The 20,414-nt window shown below is 55.7% G+C and overlaps 2 protein-coding genes across 4 annotated transcripts; one reads left to right on the top strand and one right to left on the bottom strand.

The window, feature by feature from the left end:
• The first annotated feature begins 1,992 nt into the window (after positions 1–1,992).
• Positions 1,993–12,564, top strand: GSK3A (glycogen synthase kinase 3 alpha). 2 transcript variants are annotated; one of them, XM_067720791.1, is made up of 12 exons: positions 1,993–3,424; positions 5,202–5,389; positions 6,713–6,796; positions 6,966–7,076; positions 8,720–8,850; positions 8,949–9,055; positions 10,009–10,106; positions 10,185–10,280; positions 10,668–10,854; positions 11,193–11,285; positions 11,572–11,695; positions 11,870–12,564. In XM_067720791.1, exons 1-11 carry the CDS (start codon positions 3,142–3,144, stop codon positions 11,655–11,657), a joined length of 1,464 nt encoding a protein of 487 aa, XP_067576892.1. In that variant the 5' UTR covers positions 1,993–3,141; the 3' UTR covers positions 11,658–11,695; positions 11,870–12,564. The 2 variants fall into 2 exon arrangements, with proteins under 2 accessions (XP_067576892.1, XP_067576893.1); XM_067720792.1 differs by lacking the exon at positions 11,572–11,695 and having other exon boundaries at positions 3,000–3,424.
• Positions 12,565–14,705: 2,141 nt separating this feature from the next.
• On the bottom strand, positions 14,706–19,484 carry ZNF526 (zinc finger protein 526). 2 transcript variants are annotated; one of them, XM_067720789.1, is made up of 3 exons: positions 19,377–19,484; positions 17,474–17,574; positions 14,706–17,384 (listed from the first exon to the last, which is right to left on the bottom strand). In XM_067720789.1, exon 3 carries the CDS (start codon positions 17,365–17,367, stop codon positions 15,349–15,351), a length of 2,019 nt encoding a protein of 672 aa, XP_067576890.1. In that variant the 5' UTR covers positions 17,368–17,384; positions 17,474–17,574; positions 19,377–19,484; the 3' UTR covers positions 14,706–15,348. The 2 variants fall into 2 exon arrangements, with proteins under 2 accessions (XP_067576890.1, XP_067576891.1); XM_067720790.1 differs by lacking the exon at positions 19,377–19,484 and adding an exon at positions 19,137–19,336.
• Positions 19,485–20,414: the final 930 nt, after the last annotated feature.

Below are 20,414 nucleotides of genomic sequence, written 5' to 3'. Positions count from 1 at the left end.
CAAATGATGCCCGTTGGCAGTGAAGAGACGATCCAGGGTTGGGGTACTGGCAGGAAACTGAGGCTCCCGTGGCGGCCTATGGGCAACTGCTCCCTCTCCTGGGTGATGTAAGTCATTCCCTTAGGGTGGGGGCCGCTGGGCTATTTCTGGAAGTTGGGATGAGGCCTGTCTCCTGGCAACATAGATGCAGCTGAGTTGGTGGTGGTGGTGGTGTGATGGAGAAAGAGGGATGTCATCATTGGAGGGAGGAGGGAGGACCCTGACTAGTAGTCTCAGCACCTGATTCTAGTGCCTTCAAAGCACCTCTAAACCGGGTCTATCGTGGATTTAAAAGCACTCAGCTTCAGAACTGCTCTCCAGGTTATTCCACAGCCCCAGCAGACTTCTTGCCCCCAATTCTGGCTGCGTGGGATGTCACAGGTGGCATCCGGTCTTGAAAATTCCAGCGGCTGCTCTAATCTTTAATGACCCACCTAAATTTATTCACGGTTTCTGCAAGACCATACCCCTGCTCCCTTCTACATCCTCCGGGATCTCTGATAACCAAGTATAAAGCCCTTTATAGATCTCAAGACACTTCATCAATTAATTCATCCCATGAGAGACCCTCTTCTTACCGATAATCTCAGTACTCCCACAGTCCCCCAAAGGTCCTTCCTTATGCTTCTCAACCATCCCTCAGAGATCCCCTCAGTCACCAGTAGTTTCTCAGTTTCCCACAGACCTTTTACAGACACCCCAAGTCCTCTCTGACTTCACTGGTCTCCAGGAAGACCAGTTCACCTCTTCAAAGACTCCCCTGAGCACTTCCAGACACCCATAGGCCCCTCATAACCACTTACAACCCGCTCTAGCACCCCTCAGCAAACGTTCTCAGCTCGTACAGACATTCGGGTAAGATTCCCTCAGACTGACGCCCTCTGACTCCGACGGACCCCAATCCCCTCTGGCGGTTGCCCACGCGCGGCCCACTGCGCATGTCCCACGGGTTCTGGCCCTTAAGTAACCGCTGCTATTCCGCCCTGCTCTTCTGCCCTTGCAGACCTTCTTGGTCCAGTTTAGCATTCCCCAGGTTTTGGAGCTTGACTCGGATTTTTGCTTGTGGACTCCGAGCCGCCGCCAGAGGGCAGCAGACACTGTTTGACTGAGAAACTACTACAATTCCCAGAAGCGCCCGCTCTGGGCTGTGCGTGATGCAGCCTCATTCATTGAGAAGAGAGCGGAAGTGTGACTGCGCTTTGCCTTCTGGTTAATGCAGTTTGAAAAGGCTTTAGCGCTACCGTCTGTCCTACCCCAGTGGTCTGTGTCCGCTGGGAATTGCGGTCAGCTACAGACCGAGTGGACGAGACTTTCTTCAGGCTTCAGAAAGGAGAGGACAATTAGTGTGATCACAGGATCTGATTAAAGTGAAGTCTAGAGACTCCATTTCCCATCATTCCACAAGGCAGGAGGGGCGGAGGGTGATTTCATTCTAGTTCCAAGTACTTCCGGGACACACACACACACACACACACACACACACACACACACACACACACACACACACACACACACACACACACACACACTCTCTCTCTCTCTCTCTCTCTCTCTCTCTCTCTCTCTCTCTCTCTCTCTCTCTCTCTCTCTCACACACACACACACACACGAACTCTCTTTCCCAGCGCGCTTTGGGGCTACTGTCCTTCCGGGTATGAATCGATAAGTGGGGCGATATAATGCGTGCACAAAACCCAAGGCTACTCCTAGCAGCCGGCTTCCTTCTTTTGGGCCTTTCAGGATCCTGTGATTTAGGAAGCGTGAGGATGCAATAAGCTTAATGGGGGTTCAAGAAAAATTATATTTTCATTTCTTTCAAACTTCGGCTCAGCCTGCTGGTGCAACCTACATTGCTAGAAAAAGCTAGACAGTATCCGAAGACTGTATTGTCCTGAGAAACCACCGGAAACTTTGTTTCCTAAATCGTTTGCGGGGAGGGTTTTCCTTCCGGATTTGTGGAAACTTGGAACTTGGAGTGTTTGCACTCCATTTTCCAGCAGCCTCTGATAGACTTCGGCTGTTTCTTGGGACCTGGCGGCGGGGCAGGAGGCGTTGAAACTTTCTTCAGTCTCCCCTGGGCGACTGCTGTCTTTCACCTTTCGCTCACGCTCTCCCGAAGGTACCTATTAGACTACACTTCCCGGCAAGCCTCTGCAGTCTCGTCTCACAAAGGGTCGGGATCCGGTCTGGACTATTCCCCAGCATGCTTCAGGATCATGGTAGATCCCTCCCCTTCAGTCAGTGGGAAGGCTGCCTTGAACTCCATTTCCCAGAAGACACAAAGGCTCGCTGTAGCAACTGCTCTGAAGCCTCGGTGTTGACTACATTTTCCAGCGGGGACTGCGGCCTAGCGAAAGAGGGAGGAGGAATGCTATTCCATTTCCTAGCCTATCTCCGGAACTGCAGTATCCACTTGGGGCTTAGGGAATCACATGGGACTCCATTTCCCGGCGTGCTTTGGGAGTAGCTTCACACCTGCAATGCGGTGAGGGCGTGGCGATGACTCCATTTCCCGGCTTGCCTCACGGCCCGATTGCGGCGGGTCCGCGGCCTCCGACTCAATTTCCCAGAGGGCACCTGGCGCTGGTCGGCATACAGCCAATATACTAAGTGAGCGACTGGACTCCGTTTCCCGGATTGCATCACGTCTACACAGCTCATTGATGGAGTACTACATTTCTGAGCCACACCTAGGGACGCGCGGTTGCCGCAATGGAGTGAGTGTGCGACTCTGATCCTACTTCCGAAAGTGCTTCAGGGTCTGCTGTGGGCACAGTCGGCCAACTTACTGACCAGGACTGTGTTTCCCGAGGTGCAGAACGACCTATCAACCCCGCGGTCCACTCTGAGGTCTTTGCGGACTCCATTTCCCGGCGTGCCGCGCGGCTCTCTGTGAGGGCCGACAGCGGCGACGGCGGCGCGCAGAGCCGGCGGACTGCATCTCCCGGCGTGCCGCGCGGCGGGCGCTGGGCCGGAGCCGGAGCCGGAGCCCGAGCGGCGCGGCCTGGAAGAGGCCGGATCCCGGGGGAGGCGGCAGCAGCGGCAGCGGCGGGGGCAACCCGGGCAGCCCGAGCCCCGCGGCCTGGGCCTGCGCTCGGCGCCATGAGCGGTGGCGCGCCTTCGGGGGGCGGCCCTGGGGGCTCGGGCCGGGCGCGGACCAGCTCATTCGCGGAGCCAGGCGGCGGCGGCGGCGGCGGCGGTGGCGGCCCCGGGGGTTCGGCCTCTGGCCCAGGCGGCAGCGGCGGCGGGAAGACGTCAGTCGGAGCCATGGGCGGGGGCGTGGGGGCCTCGAGCTCCGGGGGTGGTCCCAGCGGCAGCGGCGGAGGAGGCAGCGGCGGCCCCGGCGCGGGCACCAGCTTCCCGCCGCCCGGAGTGAAGCTGGGCCGTGAGTACTAGCGTCGCCCGTGGCGGGTGGAGATCGGATCCCTGAAGTCACTTAGACGTCGATCAGGTTTTTCTTTATGCTTAGAGAGGAGCTCGAGGTCACTGTGCCTCCCCAAACTGGGATCTGAGCTCTCCCCCATCCCAAAGAAAGGGATTTGGGGGGGTTACCATCACTTGGAGTTTAGAATTAGATTTAGTAATCCTCTAAGAGACAGGGGTCACAGGTTCCTGTTCTTCCAGTACCGAAGTCTTGGGTCCGTGAGCCTTAAAAACAGGGATCCGATGTTGCCAATCATTCGAGAACGGGATCAGGGGTTATTGTCGCTTGCAAATGGGGCTCAAGGGTTATTGTTTCCTAAGAGAAGAAGAATAATATCATCACCATCCAGAAGGAGCGATCTGAATGTGCTCCCCTTCAGAGCATGGGGATTTGGAGTGAATATCACTTAGAAACAGCGATTTGGGTTTGCTGTGTCCCCAAAGAACAGGGCCAGGGCTTTCCAAACCTGGTATATAGTCATCTTCTGTTTTAAAAGACGACGTCTACTATCATTATCTGTCCGTAATATGTAGAATTGTACCCCCAATGGTAGAAACTAATGATTGCTGCTTCTTGAGAATAGATTGGAAGTCAGCATACTTTTCAGACCAAGTCCATAGTGTTATTCAAAAAAGATGAGTCAGTGGGTCTCCTTTCACAGAAATGGAATGAGGGCAGGGGAGGGTCCCAGTTCCACCCCATAGAATAGGGATGTGAAGTTATACCTATTTCATTATTCTGAGAAATGATGTCACTGGCTCTGGAAAAATAGCTATGTAGGATCATCTCCCTCCAAAAGATGGTGTCACTGGCCCCTCAGAATGGATTTGATTCATCATTGACCCCTTTTCTTTGGGGAACCTTTCATCAGTTACCCAAAGAAGAGGGATCACTGTCCCCCAAGAATGCCGCCAAATTTTGTTGCCATTTACAGAATGGAGTTGGGAATTATAGCTTTTCTTGAAAGCACTGAGGCTGGGATAGCCCCCTGGTGATAGAGATCAGGTTCACCATTCTCACTATTAAGTGCTTGTTCATTAGGGACCAGTTACACACAGGATGGGGTCTGGGGCTCTGGACCTCACAGATGAGGTCAGGTCAGTGCTTTTTTCTAGCCCCAAAGTATTTGGGTAAGAGCTAATTGTCCCCCTAACGTGAGAATTAGGGTACTAGCACTTACTGGAGGAGTCATTCATTTCTGTCACCAGAAACCAGTGGTGAAGTTACCAGTACCACTTAGGGAGGACTTAAGAGATCACTATACCCTGAACTGTGAGAAAGGTTAGTGCTTCCTAAAGTAGCGTTACCTCAGGGTTACCGCTCTCAAGCAGAAGAGGTTAGGTCAGGCTTTGCCCCAGTGAGGATTGGCCACAAGGCCGTTCGCTCTTAGTGGATGGATTCAACATCTGGCAGTGCTGGTGCCTCCTCAGATCAGGAGGGACCATTCATTTGCTGCTTACTAGAAGTGGAAATTAGGGGTCACCAACCCTTGAACAGCAAGAGGTTTTATGTGTCAGTATCCTCCCCTATGGGAGGAGTCAGGATTTGGGGTTCCATGAAGGGTAGAGGGGAAAGGGCACTGGGAGGCATCCAGTAGCCATCTTTGAAGATTGGGGAAGGGACAAAGAACCCCCCCAATGAGCTTCCTGTAGTGACTCCCCTCCCTCTCACAGCCCCACGGTGGGGTGGTGGCCAGAGGGGAAAGGTCAGTAGATCTTGTGTTCCCTTTGCTCCCCAGGTGACAGTGGGAAGGTGACCACAGTGGTAGCCACTCTAGGCCAAGGCCCAGAGCGCTCCCAGGAGGTGGCTTACACAGACATCAAAGTGATTGGCAGTGGCTCATTTGGGGTCGTGTACCAGGCACGGCTGGCAGACACGAGGGAATTGGTGGCCATCAAGAAGGTTCTCCAGGACAAGAGGTTCAAGGTAGCTTGGGGGGAACGGGGACAAGGAGGTTTGATTGCACATGAGTGGTGAGAGAACTCCAGCAAGAGTGCTGGACTTGGGCTTCCACGGGGGGCCTGAGCATGGGCCAGAGGAGAAGGGAGTGAGTTGTGTGGAAGATGGGAATGTGGATTCCAGGAGAGTCCAGAGCTGACTTTATTGGGCTTTTGCTGTAAGTGCTTTATAGGTGAGTTTAACTTATGGAAAGATTCTCTGAGGGTAGGTACTGTTGTTATTCCCATTCTAAGTAAGCAGAAACTGGAAACTGAGACTCAGATGAGAGAATTGCCCAAGGTCAAGACTAGAATCTGATTCCCAAGCCCTTCACCTTAACCACTAAGTTACACCCCTGTCCAGAGGAGAAAGGAAGCTGGTGGGGCTAATGAGTATGTTTGCGAAGGTCAAGCTCTGCCCTAAGGGTTTGACAGGTGCAGGGAGACGTCCTGCCTGTGCTGCACATGCCTTGGTTTGGGGCTCTGTCCTGTCTGAGGAAGGAGTACCCTTTCTTCATTCATACAGAGGTGCCCTGTGAGCTAGAGGCCCCTTGGATCCTAGGCTACTCTGGATGTAGGAGAACTGAGCCTAGGCTGAAGGGAACCAGGTCAGAGCCTAGGTCCCGGGCAGTGAGGACTCTCAGGGGAGCTCCAGGGTGCTGCTCAGAATTTGATTATAGTTGAGTCCCAGAAGTGAGAGGGATCTGAGGATAGGGAGCTCTGAGGCCCTGAGGGGAACAGAGAATAGAGAAGAATGCTGAGACTGGGTCTCCTGGGAAGAGGTTGAGGCTGGATCCCCACTGGGAAGATGAGGATTGGAAGCTTGGAGTCTGGGACTCTGGAACCAAGCCGGGGTCCAAGGGCTCAGATGCCTCTAGTGAAAGCAGTGGGGAGGAGTGGGGACCAGGGTGAACTGGATGGCCACTTGCTGTCTGTTGTTGCTTGCGCCAGGCAGGGAGGTGGGCCTCATGTGGCCACATCGTCTGAGTTTTAAAGAGAAGCTGGAAAATTTAGATGATATATGAAGTCATTTGATTGGTAAATCTCAGCAAAAAATCAAGCATCTTTAAAAAGTAGGCTGCAGAAAGCACATAGAAGTGGTCTGAGTTTAGCCCACAGCTTGTGTGTGAGGGGAGTGGGGTGGGGGTGAGGAATTAGGGGCTGCGCCATGGGGCCTTGGAGCTGGGACACAGGGAGCAGCTGCTTGGCTCTGTTGGCAGGAGTCGGGGAGTAGAGCTGTGGTGAGGGGTGCTAGGGAGGGGAGGCAGGGAGAGCTGGTGGTTTTCTGAGGCTGCCTTCCTTTGCCCCCAAGAACCGAGAGCTGCAGATTATGCGTAAGCTGGACCACTGCAATATCGTGAGGCTGAGATACTTTTTCTACTCCAGTGGGGAGAAGGTGAGACCTCAGTGTGTGGAGGAGTCCTCCACTTTGACTCCACCCGTTTGCCTGCCTGCCTTCCTCATGACTGCTGGCCTCTTCCCCCGTTATTCCCCACAAACCTTCCCTTCCCCCGTTCCTTGCTCTTTTCTCACAATGCCCCACACCTCTTCTTTGCTCTCTGCAGAAAGACGAGCTTTATCTAAATCTGGTGCTGGAATATGTGCCCGAGACGGTGTACCGGGTGGCCCGCCATTTTACCAAGGCCAAGTTGACCATCCCTATCATCTATGTCAAGGTAGGCAGGCAGGCAGGCTGCTGGGGCCCAGGCCCACAAAGCCAGGAGCTCCAGACAGACACTCCTGCCTCTGTGGGTTCCCTCATCTCCAAGTTTACGTTGGTCTCTGGAGGCCTCACGTTCCCTGCCCTTGTCCCTATACCCCCAGAGATGGAGCGCGCCAAAGGCAGGGCAGCCCCACCCAAGGCCTGACTCAATCAGGGAGGCAGCTGACCAGGCTGGGGAGGCTGCTTGGGTCCATACTGGGAGCCCGTTGGTACCAGTTAGTGTTGGTGGAGTTAGCTCAGAATCGAGGTGGGGAACTAGAATGCAGAGGGGAGACGATGAGCTCAGAGTCTTGGCCTTTGGAGCCTTGGCAGAGGGGTGATGGGAAGGAGGCAGGGTCGCGGAAAAGTTAGTGCCCACAGAGCCAGGAACGCATGAGTCTTAATTCATCACCTGTGCAGGCTTATTCCCCAGTGCTGGGTGCTGTGCCCTGTATGATACTATCCGTAAGGAGGTGTTTGAACGAATGGATGAGTGTATGGGCTAGGGATGCTGTCTGTAGAGAACAAGGCTGGAGCAGCCAGCTGCATTGGAAGGCGGAGGTTGGGTGCGAGTTTGTTGGAGGTTGCATGGGGCCCCATTTTTCCTCCCGCTGGCTTTAAGTACCCCAGGCCTAGGTGAGCCCTGGGGCTCTACCAGTGGTGGGAGCTGTGGGACTTCGCTTCCTGGGAGGCAGTGGTGTGGTTTGTTGAATGTGTCCTGTGGCTGCCTGTGTTCCGGGGCCAGCACTGAGCAGTTCTAGAGGCCCAGTTGACTGAGACCCAGGCCTTGCTCCTGCAGAGCTCTCAGTTTAACAGGGTAGACAGGTGTCATCACAGAGAACTATAAAACTACTAGCAACTGCCGTACTGGAAGGAGCACAGGGGATTCTGGAAACAGAGGCCCTGCTTGCTTTGGGAGTGAGAAGGATCAAGGAAGTCTTCTGGGAGGAGCAGGCACAGGGCAAGAAAGTGGCATCTCTGGCCGAGGGCACTGGGAACAGAGGAGGAGGGGGCCCAAGAAGCATCCCTGAGCAGATATTATGTGCCAGGCACTGGTCTAGGCCCTGGGGGATGCAGCAGTGATGGAACCACAAAGATCCCTGCTCTTTTGGCACTTACATCCTCGTCAGTAGGGAAGAGGGTGGCAGGAAAATCCAGCTGGAGAGGGGCTGGCTCGTGGGTGGTTGTGACTGGTGGGCAGAGGAGGCTGAGCCTTTCCTATAGCCGGTGGATTTGGTGAGGCTCCCCGGCCTGCTTTAAAAGAAGGCCTTCCTGATGTATCTGTCTTACTCATCAGGCTTCTGCTGAAGTGTGTGCTTGAAGCAATGGTTTCCAAAGTATGGACCAGCACCAGCACTAGGGGCTTGTTGCAAATGCCTCATCCTGAACGACTGAATCAGAAACTCTGAGAGTGGGGCCCAGCAGTCCGCAGTCCCTGTTTTAACAAGGCCGCCAAGTGATTCTGGTGCTCGCTAAAGTTTGAGAACCAAGGGGCAGCAAACTGTTTTCAAGTCAGGGAGAGTGGGTGGAAGGGCTCTTCAGGCCAAGATGGTGGAGCAGGGGTGTGCTCTGCGGGGAGAGCTGGGCTGGAGTTCTGCTGTCCCCTGCCTGCCCCAGGTGTACATGTACCAGCTCTTCCGGAGCTTGGCCTACATCCACTCCCAGGGTGTGTGTCACCGCGACATCAAGCCCCAGAACCTGCTGGTGGACCCTGACACTGCTGTCCTCAAGCTCTGCGATTTTGGCAGGTGGGCCTGACCCGGGGTATGCTGGGTGGCTGAAGGGGCGAGGAGGGATCCCGGCCCTTGGCTTGTGTTGACTCCCGCCTACGCATATCTTCCCACAGTGCAAAGCAGCTGGTCCGAGGAGAGCCCAACGTCTCCTACATCTGTTCTCGCTACTACCGGGCCCCAGAGCTGATCTTCGGAGCCACTGATTACACCTCGTCCATCGGTCAGATTTGAGGGAGGGTGGGGGTGGGAATAGCAGTCATGGCAGGTTTTGAGTTCTTTCTGTGTGTCTGCCAGGCTCGGTGATAAAAGCTTAACATCTGTTCTTTTAGCCAGTCCTCAAATTCAGGAAGGTGATGCTGTCATACATCCATTTTACAGTTGAGCAGTCTGAAGCTTAGAGTGGTGAGGCCACCTGCCCGCAGTCACACTGCTGGGACTGGGCAGGGCCGGGCTTTGAAAGCTGACCTGACTCCAGAGTCCATACCAGCTCTGGAACCTCCCAGTCAGTCCTCTCTTCTCAGGCAGGGGGAGGGGCTGACGGTGACCTTGGGGGAATCGGGAGGTAAGGCTTTGCCATCATGAGGGTGTGACCTGCTCACAGGGCCTCCATGTCCTTCCCTGTTGCTGGGGATGACAGCGCCAACTTCCAGGCATTAGGAGAGGGTGTGAAAATGTTTGGAAGAGAAGTCATCAGCAGTGTGAGGAAACTTCATGGTCCCTAGATGTGAACTTGTGCTGTGGCGGTCAAGGTTCAGACCAGGGAGGGGTGACTACCGGCCTATAGCTATTCCCAAGGGCAGGATAGAGGCCAGAAGTGAGTAAGGCAGCCCACATAATGCTTTACCTTCCTGAGGCCCAAAGAACACAGGTACCTGTTCTTGGCCTGTTCATCTGTCCTCTGAAGCTAGAGGCAGAGAAAAGGCTTATTGGGGTCACAGAGTGGAGAGAGGCAATGGAAACATCTAGGTTGGAGAGTACAGTGCAGTCAGGTAGACTTGGAGGTTCAAAGTCAGGCTCCTGTGTTCCTAAGCTGTGTGTGACCTTGAGCAAGGCACTTCCTCTCTGAGCTGAGAAAATGGGGCTCCCGGGCATCTCTCAGGATGACCATGAAGGACAGAAATGTATGCCAGGGGATGGGCATGGTAGCTCTGACCCTGCCCCATTCCTCTTCAGATGTGTGGTCAGCTGGCTGCGTACTGGCCGAGCTCCTCCTGGGCCAGCCCATCTTCCCTGGGGACAGTGGGGTAGACCAGCTGGTGGAGATCATCAAGGTGAGGGCAGGGCCAGGGTGGGCAGGGATTGGGCTAAGCACTAAGGGCCTTGGCTCAGACCCCTCCCTTTCCCTACAGGTGCTGGGAACACCAACCCGGGAACAGATTCGAGAGATGAACCCCAACTACACGGAGTTCAAGTTCCCCCAGATTAAAGCTCACCCCTGGACAAAGGTGAGGCAGGGCTAGGGGCTCAGGCAGCATGGCTGAGGTCCCCATTGGAGGCCAACCGGTCTGGGGACCTGGCTAGAGTCATGGCTCAGTAGTGGGTCAGTAAATTTCATCACATTTCAAAGTTTATGGAATGTCCCATACTCTGAAAGTCGAGGACCCACAGTAAATGCAAGAGTCCTGTTTTTCTGGTGGGGAAACATGCTCACGGCAGGGCCCATACAGTCATGGGACCTGAGCGGGTTGCTCATCTGATACAAACTGACCTCCCCTCAGAGGCCGGGCCTCAGTTGCCTCATGTGGAAAGTGGGCTTCTGGGAGGTGGGCAGGAGTATACCAGGGCCCAGGGCGTCTCACCCTTGTCACCTCTGCCCCCTCCACCCCCCCAAGGTGTTCAAATCCCGAACGCCACCTGAGGCCATCGCGCTCTGCTCTAGCCTGCTGGAGTACACACCGTCCTCAAGGCTCTCCCCGCTGGAAGCCTGTGCCCACAGCTTCTTTGATGAACTGCGATGTCCTGGAACCCAGCTCCCCAACAACCGCCCGCTTCCCCCTCTCTTCAATTTCAGTCCTGGCGGTGAGGGCACAGCCTGGGATCTGGGTTGTTGGAGGGGCAGCCAAAGATTGTGAAGAGCTTGGTGTCGAAGACAGGAGTGGGGAGGTGGGCTGCAAGGCAGTCCTGGGGCTCAGGAAATACCCCCGATTCCGGGAGACCCAAACCGACTTCATCTGCACTCTGCAATCCTCCTGTGTTAGGCTCTTGCCAGTTTTTCATTTAAAGTGTTCAGTGGCTACGTGTGTCCCAGGCAACTGGCCTTGCCCAGAGCTGGGTCCCTATTTGGTGCCCCTTTCTAACCCCGACTGGGTCTCCAGGTGCCCTGTCCCCTGACTAGGCATGTCCATTCCTGTCTCTAGAACTCACCATCCAACCATCTCTCAACGCCATTCTCATCCCTCCTCACTTGAGATCCCCGGCGGGCACTGCCTCCCTTACCCCATCCTCACAAGGTAAGTTGGGGGCCATCTTCTGAGCATTAAAGCTGCATTTCTCTGCCAGGGGTGGGGATGGGTCTGTTCTCTGTTCTCACAACCACTGCGTTTCCTGCAAAATTGTAGACATTCTGACAGAAAGTGTATTTTACATGTGAATGGCCACCTTTGTGAGGCATTATAGCCTGTATTTGTGTTTAAATGCAAACTGGAAAACCAAAGACATAAGTTTAGCCTGAACAAACAAAAAGTTAAATTTGTTGCTCACAGTAAAAAACAGGGGCCATTTTATGTACAAATCCAGATTTCCTGTTTCTCTTGGGGAAGAAAATAAGACTGGGCAGCACTGGGCCTGCCTCTGCTCAGGGCAGTATTACCAGCTGGAGCTGAGTTCCAGCTGCCCCTGTTCTGTGGGGCCTGGCTTTCTGGTGAGTCACTCAATGACCAACCTGGCCCTTTGGCATTTGAGTTTGCAACCCTAGACCTAAAGTGACAGCTTTCCATTTCTAATGTAGCATCTCACACCAGCTTCCTACTCTTGGGGGGGGTGGGCGGTGGCTAAAAGGCAAAGGCTAACTGTCTGCTCCTTCCTTCCCCCTCAGCTTTAAGTGAGGCTCAGACTGGCCCAGACTGGCAGTCGACCGATGCCACAGCTCCCCTCACTAACTCTTCCTGAGGGCGCCACCAACTACCCTTCCATCTGGGAGCCCCCAGTGGGGCTGGGAAGGGGGGCCATAGCCTGTCAAGCTCCTGCCCTGACCGGGCCCCTAGACTAGAGGGCAGAGGTAAATGAGTCCCTATCCCCACCTCCAGTCCCTCCCTCACCAGCCTCACCCCTGTGGTGGGCTTTTTAAGAGGATTTTAACTGGTTGTGGGGAGGGAAGAGAAGGAAGGACCGGGGATTTGGGGTGGGGGGCGGCATGAGGACCTCCTACCCCCTCAGCTCCCTCCCCTCCCCCCAGGTCTCCACCTCCTCCAACCCCCCTCCCCTCCTGTATCCCTTGTAAATAGAACCAGACCAGCCCTTCTCCTCCTCTTCCCTTCCCTGGCCCCCGGGTGTAAATAGATTGTTATAATTTTTTTCTTAAAGAAAATGTCGATTCGCACCGTCCAAACCGGCCCTTTCCCCTCCAACAGCTGTGTCCCCCCGTCCTGTCCTCTGCCCCTAAGGCCTCCTCCCTCCTCTCCCCATCCTGGAGGGCAGGGGCAGTGGGGGAGCCCCTGATGTCTTAGTTTCCACAGTAAGGTTTGCCTGTGTACAGACCTCCGTTCAATAAATTATTGGCATGAAAACCTGCTTGCTGTCTGGACACCTGTTTTCACAGAGGTGAGGGAGGTGCCTGGGGGGCTCTCCTGGGACAGGAGTGGGCTGCATCTCAGGCAGGGGAACAGGGTGGGATGAACGCAGGCTGGCCCTGGCTCAGGTGCCCAAGCTTCCTGTGCTCCAGCCCTCCTCTGCACATGTGATGAGCTAGCTCTGGCTTATCCACTGCAGCACAAATCATCTGCTTCCACTGAGGGAGGGAAGCACTGTCATTCCCAGGTGACTGGTGAGAGAACTGGCCATCAGATAGGTCAAGGCCACAGAGTATAGGTGGCAAAGTCAAGGTTTGGACAAAGGGCTCCCTATCTTATAGCCTGAGCTACCTGCCACTTCAGGGGGACACAGGATGATGGGAGGTGGGTCACTCAGGCCAAGACAACCTTGGTATGGACTCTTAGTGGGCATGGATGGGGGCAGAGGAGCTGTCCCCAAACCCTAGCAATTCCCCAAGCCTTCATTTCCGTCTTAAACGAGGCCCCACCTGGCCCACCTCTTTAGGGATGCTGGGAAGTGACAACCCTGGGAAGGGTGTCGCAGAGAGTATGGTTTTTTCTCTTGCTTTGAAAACATGCTGGGGCCAGGTGGTGGGGCCATGGGCAGAGGAAAATGGCATCTCCTCCACATGGTGCCAATGGTAGGCGAGGGCAGGAGGCCCTAGAAGTAAAAGGGAGCCTGGACAGGAGCAACTGACGTGTCCTCCACTGGATTCCATTTGTGAAGAAAAAGGGAGAAGAGTTTTGAACATATCCCAGAGGGTGTTCGGGGACTGTTCTGTAGCATCTGGGCTCCGCTGTCTGCGTAGGCAAGCCCCAGGGGCATCTGTATACTGCCCAGAGCAAACCCTGGCCCGCCCTGCTCAACGCCATCCAGATGTCACCTTGTTTGTAGGATGAACACAGAGAGCAAGTGGACTGGGTAAGAGAAGGAGGGCTGGTCTGGACAAGGGGCTAACCTCGGGCTCCTGGGGACCCCTTCCGGCTGCTCACACCCAGTGGGCCATGAGGTCACTGAGGGTGTCCTACACCCTCCTCCCACCCCCATGGCCTCTGCCCAGGTCTGGCCCCATCCTCTACTTCCTGGACCATCTCCAGTTTCTCCTGCCCGACCCTGATGCCAGGGAGCCCTAACCCCACCTATGACCCTCACCCCATCCCATCCCCCACACTGCCCCAACTTCTTAGCCTGGCTTTCAAGGCCTTCCCAGGTCTAGGCTTCCCTCCTTCCCTGCCTTGTCGCCCCTCCTCTGCCCAGCCTCCCTCCCAGACAGCTCAGCTGCAGCCACGTCCTGCTGCACCTGTCTGAGTACCCTGGTCTGCAGAGGCCTGAGACAAGCCTTCCCGATGGACCTGCCATAAATCACCTAATTTCATTTGGAGAGGGAAGGATTGTCAGCCCAGGTAACCTTTGAAAAGGTTGGGGATTCCTTCCTGTTGCCAAGACGTTTTATCTTTTGAGGCCCCTTAAACCCCAATTGCTCTGTGACAATGGCTCACTTTTCCTCCAGTTACCATGACTCCTCCTCTGAGCCCCCGCCCCCTGCAGTGGTTTCAGGTCACAGTCAGTTCACAGCTGTATCAGTTACAGATATGGGCTAAAAGGACCCCATGGATTCAAATCTTGGCCAATGCCTCTGCCCAGCTATGAGATCTTGGGTGAGTCTCTGTCCCCGTTTTCTCACTTGGGATAATACTGAGATCACCTCACAGGCCTGCTGAGATCATTATACATGTATAGTGCTAACTGCAGTGCCTGCCACGGCCGGGCAGTCAAATGTTTGCTGTTACTGTAGCTGTCAATAACTGGACGACCTCCAAGTATAGCAAGAACTCACCCTCCTTGCGGTGCTGCCTGCCTGGAATTTTTTCTTCGTCTTCCACTAGCAGATTTCTACTTTTTCTTCAAAGATTAACTCCTTTAGGAAGTCTCTGACTCCTGATCTACCATGGAGGTTTGTTCCCTGCTCTGGGATCCTACTGTCCCTGCACATCCCCGCTGCAGCTCTGAGGGTCCTGGGGCTGAGATCCATCTGCCCCCACTTGGGCAGGGCAGAGGCCTGATTCGTCTCTGGCCCCCAGCACACGGGAGGGAGGCCTTAGAACACCCAGGCTGAATAAATCAACAAGACATTCAGAGAGCAAGGCCATCTGTATTTGTGGGTGTTCCTCCTACCACACTGCGTGGCTCCTGGGGCAGAGCCCACGTCTGACTCATTCCTGGGTTTCCAACATCACCCACCTGCAGCTGAATACCGGGGTACCTACAGATTGCCCTCCACGTTGTAAAAAGTGAGACCAAGGAAGCCCAGAGAAGTCAAGTGCCTTCTTCCACCAGGCAGAGCCAAGTCCTGGGAGCCCAGAGTCCAGAGAAGGCTAGGGCTGGGGGGACAAGCAGAGGATGTGAAGAGGTATGTGACAGGGCCCAGCAGAGCTGGCACATGGTTGGGGCTCAGGAAAGGTTACCTGATGTTGCTGGGCACCAGGGTGATGCAAAGAGCCTTGGAGAACCCCGCTTTGCAACGCAGTGGGGTGACTGGGACACATCATATCGTGTCTCAGAGCTTCAGCGTCCCCTCAGGCAGAGAAAGGTGACGCCTGGTGGGGCCATTCTGAGGAGTGAGTGGGTAAGAGGCCAGGGTGGGTGAATGCTGGCACCCGGTGGGCGCCAGAGTGGCTTGCCAGGGCGTGGCCCCCTTTCTCCCCAGAGGTGCCCACACTTGATTCTGCAACCAAACTCTTTTATTGTTGCTCTTCAGCTGTGTCACACAAAGGCCGTGTCCAATTGTAACAGCCCGCTCGCTTCAGTGGCCCCCAGTGCCGCCTGGCACAGCTGCAGCGTGTCCACAAGTGCCAGTGGCTGGGATGTCTCGATGATGGCAATGGTCTCCCCGAGCTCGGTGCACATGATAGTCTGCTGAGGCTCGGGGGGCGGGGCAGGAGAGGGTGATCTGGGAGGCTGCAGTGTCATCGTCCGAGCTTGGGCGTGGACCCGCTGATGCAGTCGCAGGCCCGCCATGGCACGGAACCAGCGGCCGCAGGTCCCGCAGTAGTAGGGGCTCTTGTTGTAGAGACCGGTGATGGGGAGGCGGGGCGCACGGGCAAAGGCGACTGGCCGCAGGTGCAGCCTCCGGTGCTGCTGCAGGTTAGAGCTCTGCGTGAAGCGCTTGCCACAGTCCAGGCACTGGTAGGGACGCACACCCGTGTGGGTCAGCTGGTGGCGGCTGAGGTTGGCCAGAGAAGCAAAAGTCTTGCCACAGGAATGGCACTGGAAGGGCCTCTCGCCCGTGTGCGTCCGCAGATGGTTGCGCACATGGACCAGCTTCTTGAAGCCCTTGCCGCAGACACCACAGCGGTGTCGCCGCTCAGGGGGCCCATGGACCGCACGCCGGTGCCGGGAGAGCCGGGAGGCGGAGGCAAAGGACTTGGTGCACTGCGGGCAGGGCAGCTGGGCAGGTGGGGCAGGGGGCAGCGCGGGGGGCGTGGGCTCGGCAGGAGCCGGGGAGGCAGCCGCCGCCGCCGCCATGGGAGGTGCCCCACTCTTGCCGGCGTGAGTGCGCCGGTGGTAGAGGAACTTGGTCATGTTGCTGAATGTTTTGCCGCAGCGGCAGCGGTGCAGTGGGTTGGCGGTGTGGGCCCGCCGGTGGGCCACCAACGTGAGTTCTGTGCTGAAGCCACGGCCGCAGTCCACGCAGAGGTAGCGGGCTTCGCCGCGGTGCAGCCGCAGGTGCTGCTCCAGTGAGGCTGCTTTCTTGAAGACCTTGGAGCAGGTCGTACATTCGTGTGTGCCACCAACATGGGCCCGCCCGTGAGCCAGAAGCCGGTTTGCCGAGCTGAAGCTGCGCTGGCACTGGCTGCAGTGGAAGGGGTGAGCCACTGACGCTGGGCCACGGGACGCCCGCCGGTGGCGCCGGCGTGCCCCTGCTGAGGTGCAGCGTTGAGGACAATCCCCACAGCCCTGGGCCTCGCTGGCTGTGGACTTGTCAGCTCCCTTAGCATCATCACCAACCTCTGCTGCTGCCTCTTCCTCGTCCTCTGTCTCTTCGTCGTCATCTTCTTCATCCTCACCCTCCTCCTCCTCCTCTAGCCCATTGCGCTCTTCTTTCTCTAGGGAGTCAAAGTGAGTGCCCTGGTGCTCCAAGAACTCCTCAGGGGTGGTACACAGGGCAGAGCACTCAGGACACTCATAGGGCTCCATCTTGACTTCGGGTGGAGCAGGGGGTGGAGGTGGGGAGGGGAGGGGAGGCAGAGGAGGCGGCACCGGAGGTTTAGCTGCTGCAGCAGCAGAAAGGTGCCGGGCCTTCCGATGAGCCACCCACAGCTCAGGCGAGGGAAACAGCTCCTGGCAGTCTCCACACTGGTACTGGATCTGGCTTGCAGACTCCCGCAGGTGGGCATCCTGGTGGGCCAGGAGCTCGCTGGGGGAGAGGATGAGCTGGCTGCACTCACCGCACTGGAAAGGCCCATCCTCAGTGCCTGGCACCAGCTCCGGCTCCAGGCCAGTGTCCTGGGTGGTCAGCGCCTCCTCCTCTGTGACAGTGGGCACATGCTGCTCCTGGTGTGACAGGACTTCTTCCAGTGTGTTGTAGAGGCTGCCACATTCAGAGCACATGAACTGGAAGAAGAGGGATGAGGCAAGGGCCTCGCCAGGTGTCATCTCAGTCACCTCCGTTAACATCTCCATTTTCTCCCCTAACGTCGGTGTTGACATCTCCATTGCCCCTGGTGACATCTGTGTTGGCATCTCAGCCACTTCAGCTGCCTCAGCCACCACCTCTGCCATTGTGCGAAAGGCAGTACCTGGAGAAAGAAGGGAGTGCCTAGTGAGACCAGGAACTCAAGGGGAGGGGGGATGTCTCAGGAGTTCCCTTGCCCATCCCATCACTCACCAGCCTCTAACAATCAGCAAGTCTGGATCCAATACTTATATCTCAGTCTTCAGTGAGCCTGTGACCCTGTAGCTGAACTGCACCCCATGGCAGCCAGGTATCTGCAGAAGAGAGACAGCCCTTCTCAGTCTGGCCTCTGATGCCACCCTCCTTACCCAGAGGGCTGGTCACACCCTTTCCAAGAACAGAATGTGTCTTTTGGGGTCTCTTGGCCTTGGCCTGTGCAGTTTCCTCTCTGTGCAGCATCTTTCCTCTATCTACTTGTACACAGAAAGATGTAGCAAGGTGTTTAAGAGCATAGGCTCTGGACAAGACTGCCCTTGGGTTGAATCTGAGCTCCACCACTTACTTCATCTCTCAGAGACTGCATTCTCATCTGTGAAATGGACTAAAAGTAGTACTGACCACAAAGTCCCTGGTACTTTGTAATGCTTAGATAGAACCATTACTTGTAATTCTCCAGAAATGTTGTTTTTGAACCCTAAGTCTTTGATGCTGCTATTCCTTCTGCCAACGAAGTTCTCTCTTCTTTTCTAGCAAACTCTACATCCACAGGGTGGTGGCCACTCCCTCCTCCTTGGGGTTCTTACAGTATACCGTGCCACCTCCATCACAGCAAATATCATGAACTTGGGATAGAGTCTGTGCTCCTCTCACCAGACTGAGCCTGCCGGCAGGGCAGGTCTGATTTATTGTAGGGGCTGCTGTCACCAACAAAGCCACTGACCAAGGACAGGGATTTTAGCTTTTGAACTTCCCTCTACGTGCCCCATCTCTCCCTCTACAGGTGTGGGCTCAACCTAACGCAGGCCCCTTCACACAACAGGGGCTCAGAGTCCCTACAGCAAATGACTGCCGCCCATGCAGGCCTAAGCAGTAATGCTCCAGATATAATCCCCACCACCTCCATCTCTTCTTCAACTCATCTGTTAGTGCCAGAGGGCAGGTGGAGTTCGGCTTCCAGCTCTGCACACAAAAGTTGCTCATGTGTAGCTAGCTCCCAGAGGTGTCACCATAATAAGCACTGAGAAGATCTGGTGAATGAATTATGCTCCCTCCAGGAAGTGTGGCCCCGAGAGTTTAACTGTCCTTGTGCACATTCCACTTTTCCCACCAGACCAGCCCTCCTATTAGACTGTGAATTCCCACAAGAACAAGGCCCAGCACAGGGCCCTGCTATCAGCTGCTTTCCAGTAAATGCTCCTTAAGCAAATGATTCACAGAAAGGCCAAGAGCTAAACTTTCCAACTCCCTCACTAATTTTTGAGTTGCTCAGGCCCTGGCACACAAAAGCCATTCAGTAACGGACCTTCCTGGAAACAGTCAACCAGGGGCCTGACAGTTCAGCTTTGCATCGTTCACAGCACCACTCCCCACAGAGAACTCCCCTCCAGCGAGGCCCAGTGCCCGGCGCAAGGCTTACGCAAAATAGGCAACCAGTAAATGTCTAGAAGATGGCCCGAAGGACCTGATATTTGGACTTTCCTAGTCTGCATTCCCCATTTCCCAATCCTGGACTGTGAATTATTGGGGGAACGGATGGGTTTTTGTTATACAGTAGACCAATAAAAGTCCTTCCAGGAAAGAACCCACCAGGGCCCTGGAAGTTCAACTCTCCTGAGACACATCCCTCTTCTCTGACCAGACTTATCAACTACGCAACCTGAGAGTTCCCTGCAAACGGTGGGGGCCGGGCGAGCTCGAGCGTAGCGTCCGGCACACCTCAGGCGCTCTATCAACGGTCCAGGGCACAGAGGAAGCAGCACTCTCTTTCCACGCCGCGTCGCTCCCGCCCTAGCGCAGGCCCCAAAGCTCCTCGACCCCCGGAGTCCCCCTCGTTCTCCCTCCGCCCTCTCCGTAAGCCCAGCTCTCTCTTCCCCGGCCCGCCCCGCGGCGCCCTCACCCGTCTCTCTCGCCTCCTGCAGCCCCGCCGCTCTTGACACAGACCCTCAGCTCCAGGCGTGTGGGACCCCCTCACTATTCACGCCTCCCATTGGACGCTGCCCTTACCCGCGGCGGCCAATCAGAGCCGAAAGCGGAGGGCACGCGCTCCTGCGCCTGCGTATGGACGATTAGGCGGGGCTCGGCGAGTTTCTCCACGCACACAACTGTGCCCTGTGGGCGGGGCTCCGGGCTCGGAGAAGCGCCTGCGCAGTTCTCCCGGGCCGCTCCTCCGCCAAGTCTGAGTGTTAAGTGGAGATAAGTGAACATCACAGGAAAGCAAGGATCATGGAGTGGACTGGGTGGCGGGAGACCTTGACAGAACTGTGATTTCATAGCTAAAGACACAGAGCACCTCTGAGAGCACAGCTTTGGAGTCAAGCATACTTGGTGTACTACCCCTCTCTGGGCCTCACTTTTACTCCTATGTAAAATGGGCTTGAATCACGTCCACCTCAAAGGCTGTTGAGGGGATTGGATGAAATCAAACAGGTAAAAGCAGTCAGCACAGGGCCTGATACACCGTGGATGCTCACTTTAACTAATCTAACATGGACATAGATAGTCCTTCCCTGTTTGTAAAATTGCTTTCCCTTCCCTCACCCTCTTTGGTTGATTTAATGATATTCACTTACTGGGCGCCTACTGTGTGTCCGGCCCAGGATTGGGTTTCAATAGGTGACAACTGCCATCAGGGAGAGGGGAAGGGACTCTTCGGAGGTCACTGCCTCAGCCCAAGCAGAGCTAGTGCTGAGCCAGTGCCAGGCACGACCCAGGCCTTCCGCCTCCCAAGGGGTGATAATTCCGGGGGTGGGAACAGGTCCGGGGAGGGGCCTTGTCTCAAGGCACGAGCGGGCCCTGACCTTGAGTCACGTAAGTGGGGGGCAGGGTGGCGGTGCTCAGACATGCAGCCTTGATGCCAAATCTCCTGATAGAGACCTGCTCTTGCCAGAGTGAAACTGGCAGGTGCAGCTTAAAGAGGGGCTATTGGGAGTCCCCG

This window comes from Pseudorca crassidens, chromosome 20 (genome assembly GCF_039906515.1).
Source record: "Pseudorca crassidens isolate mPseCra1 chromosome 20, mPseCra1.hap1, whole genome shotgun sequence".
Lineage (NCBI taxonomy): Eukaryota > Metazoa > Chordata > Mammalia > Artiodactyla > Delphinidae > Pseudorca > Pseudorca crassidens.
Note: the sequence above shows the minus strand (reverse complement) of the source record. Positions and strands in the feature narration are given on the sequence as shown.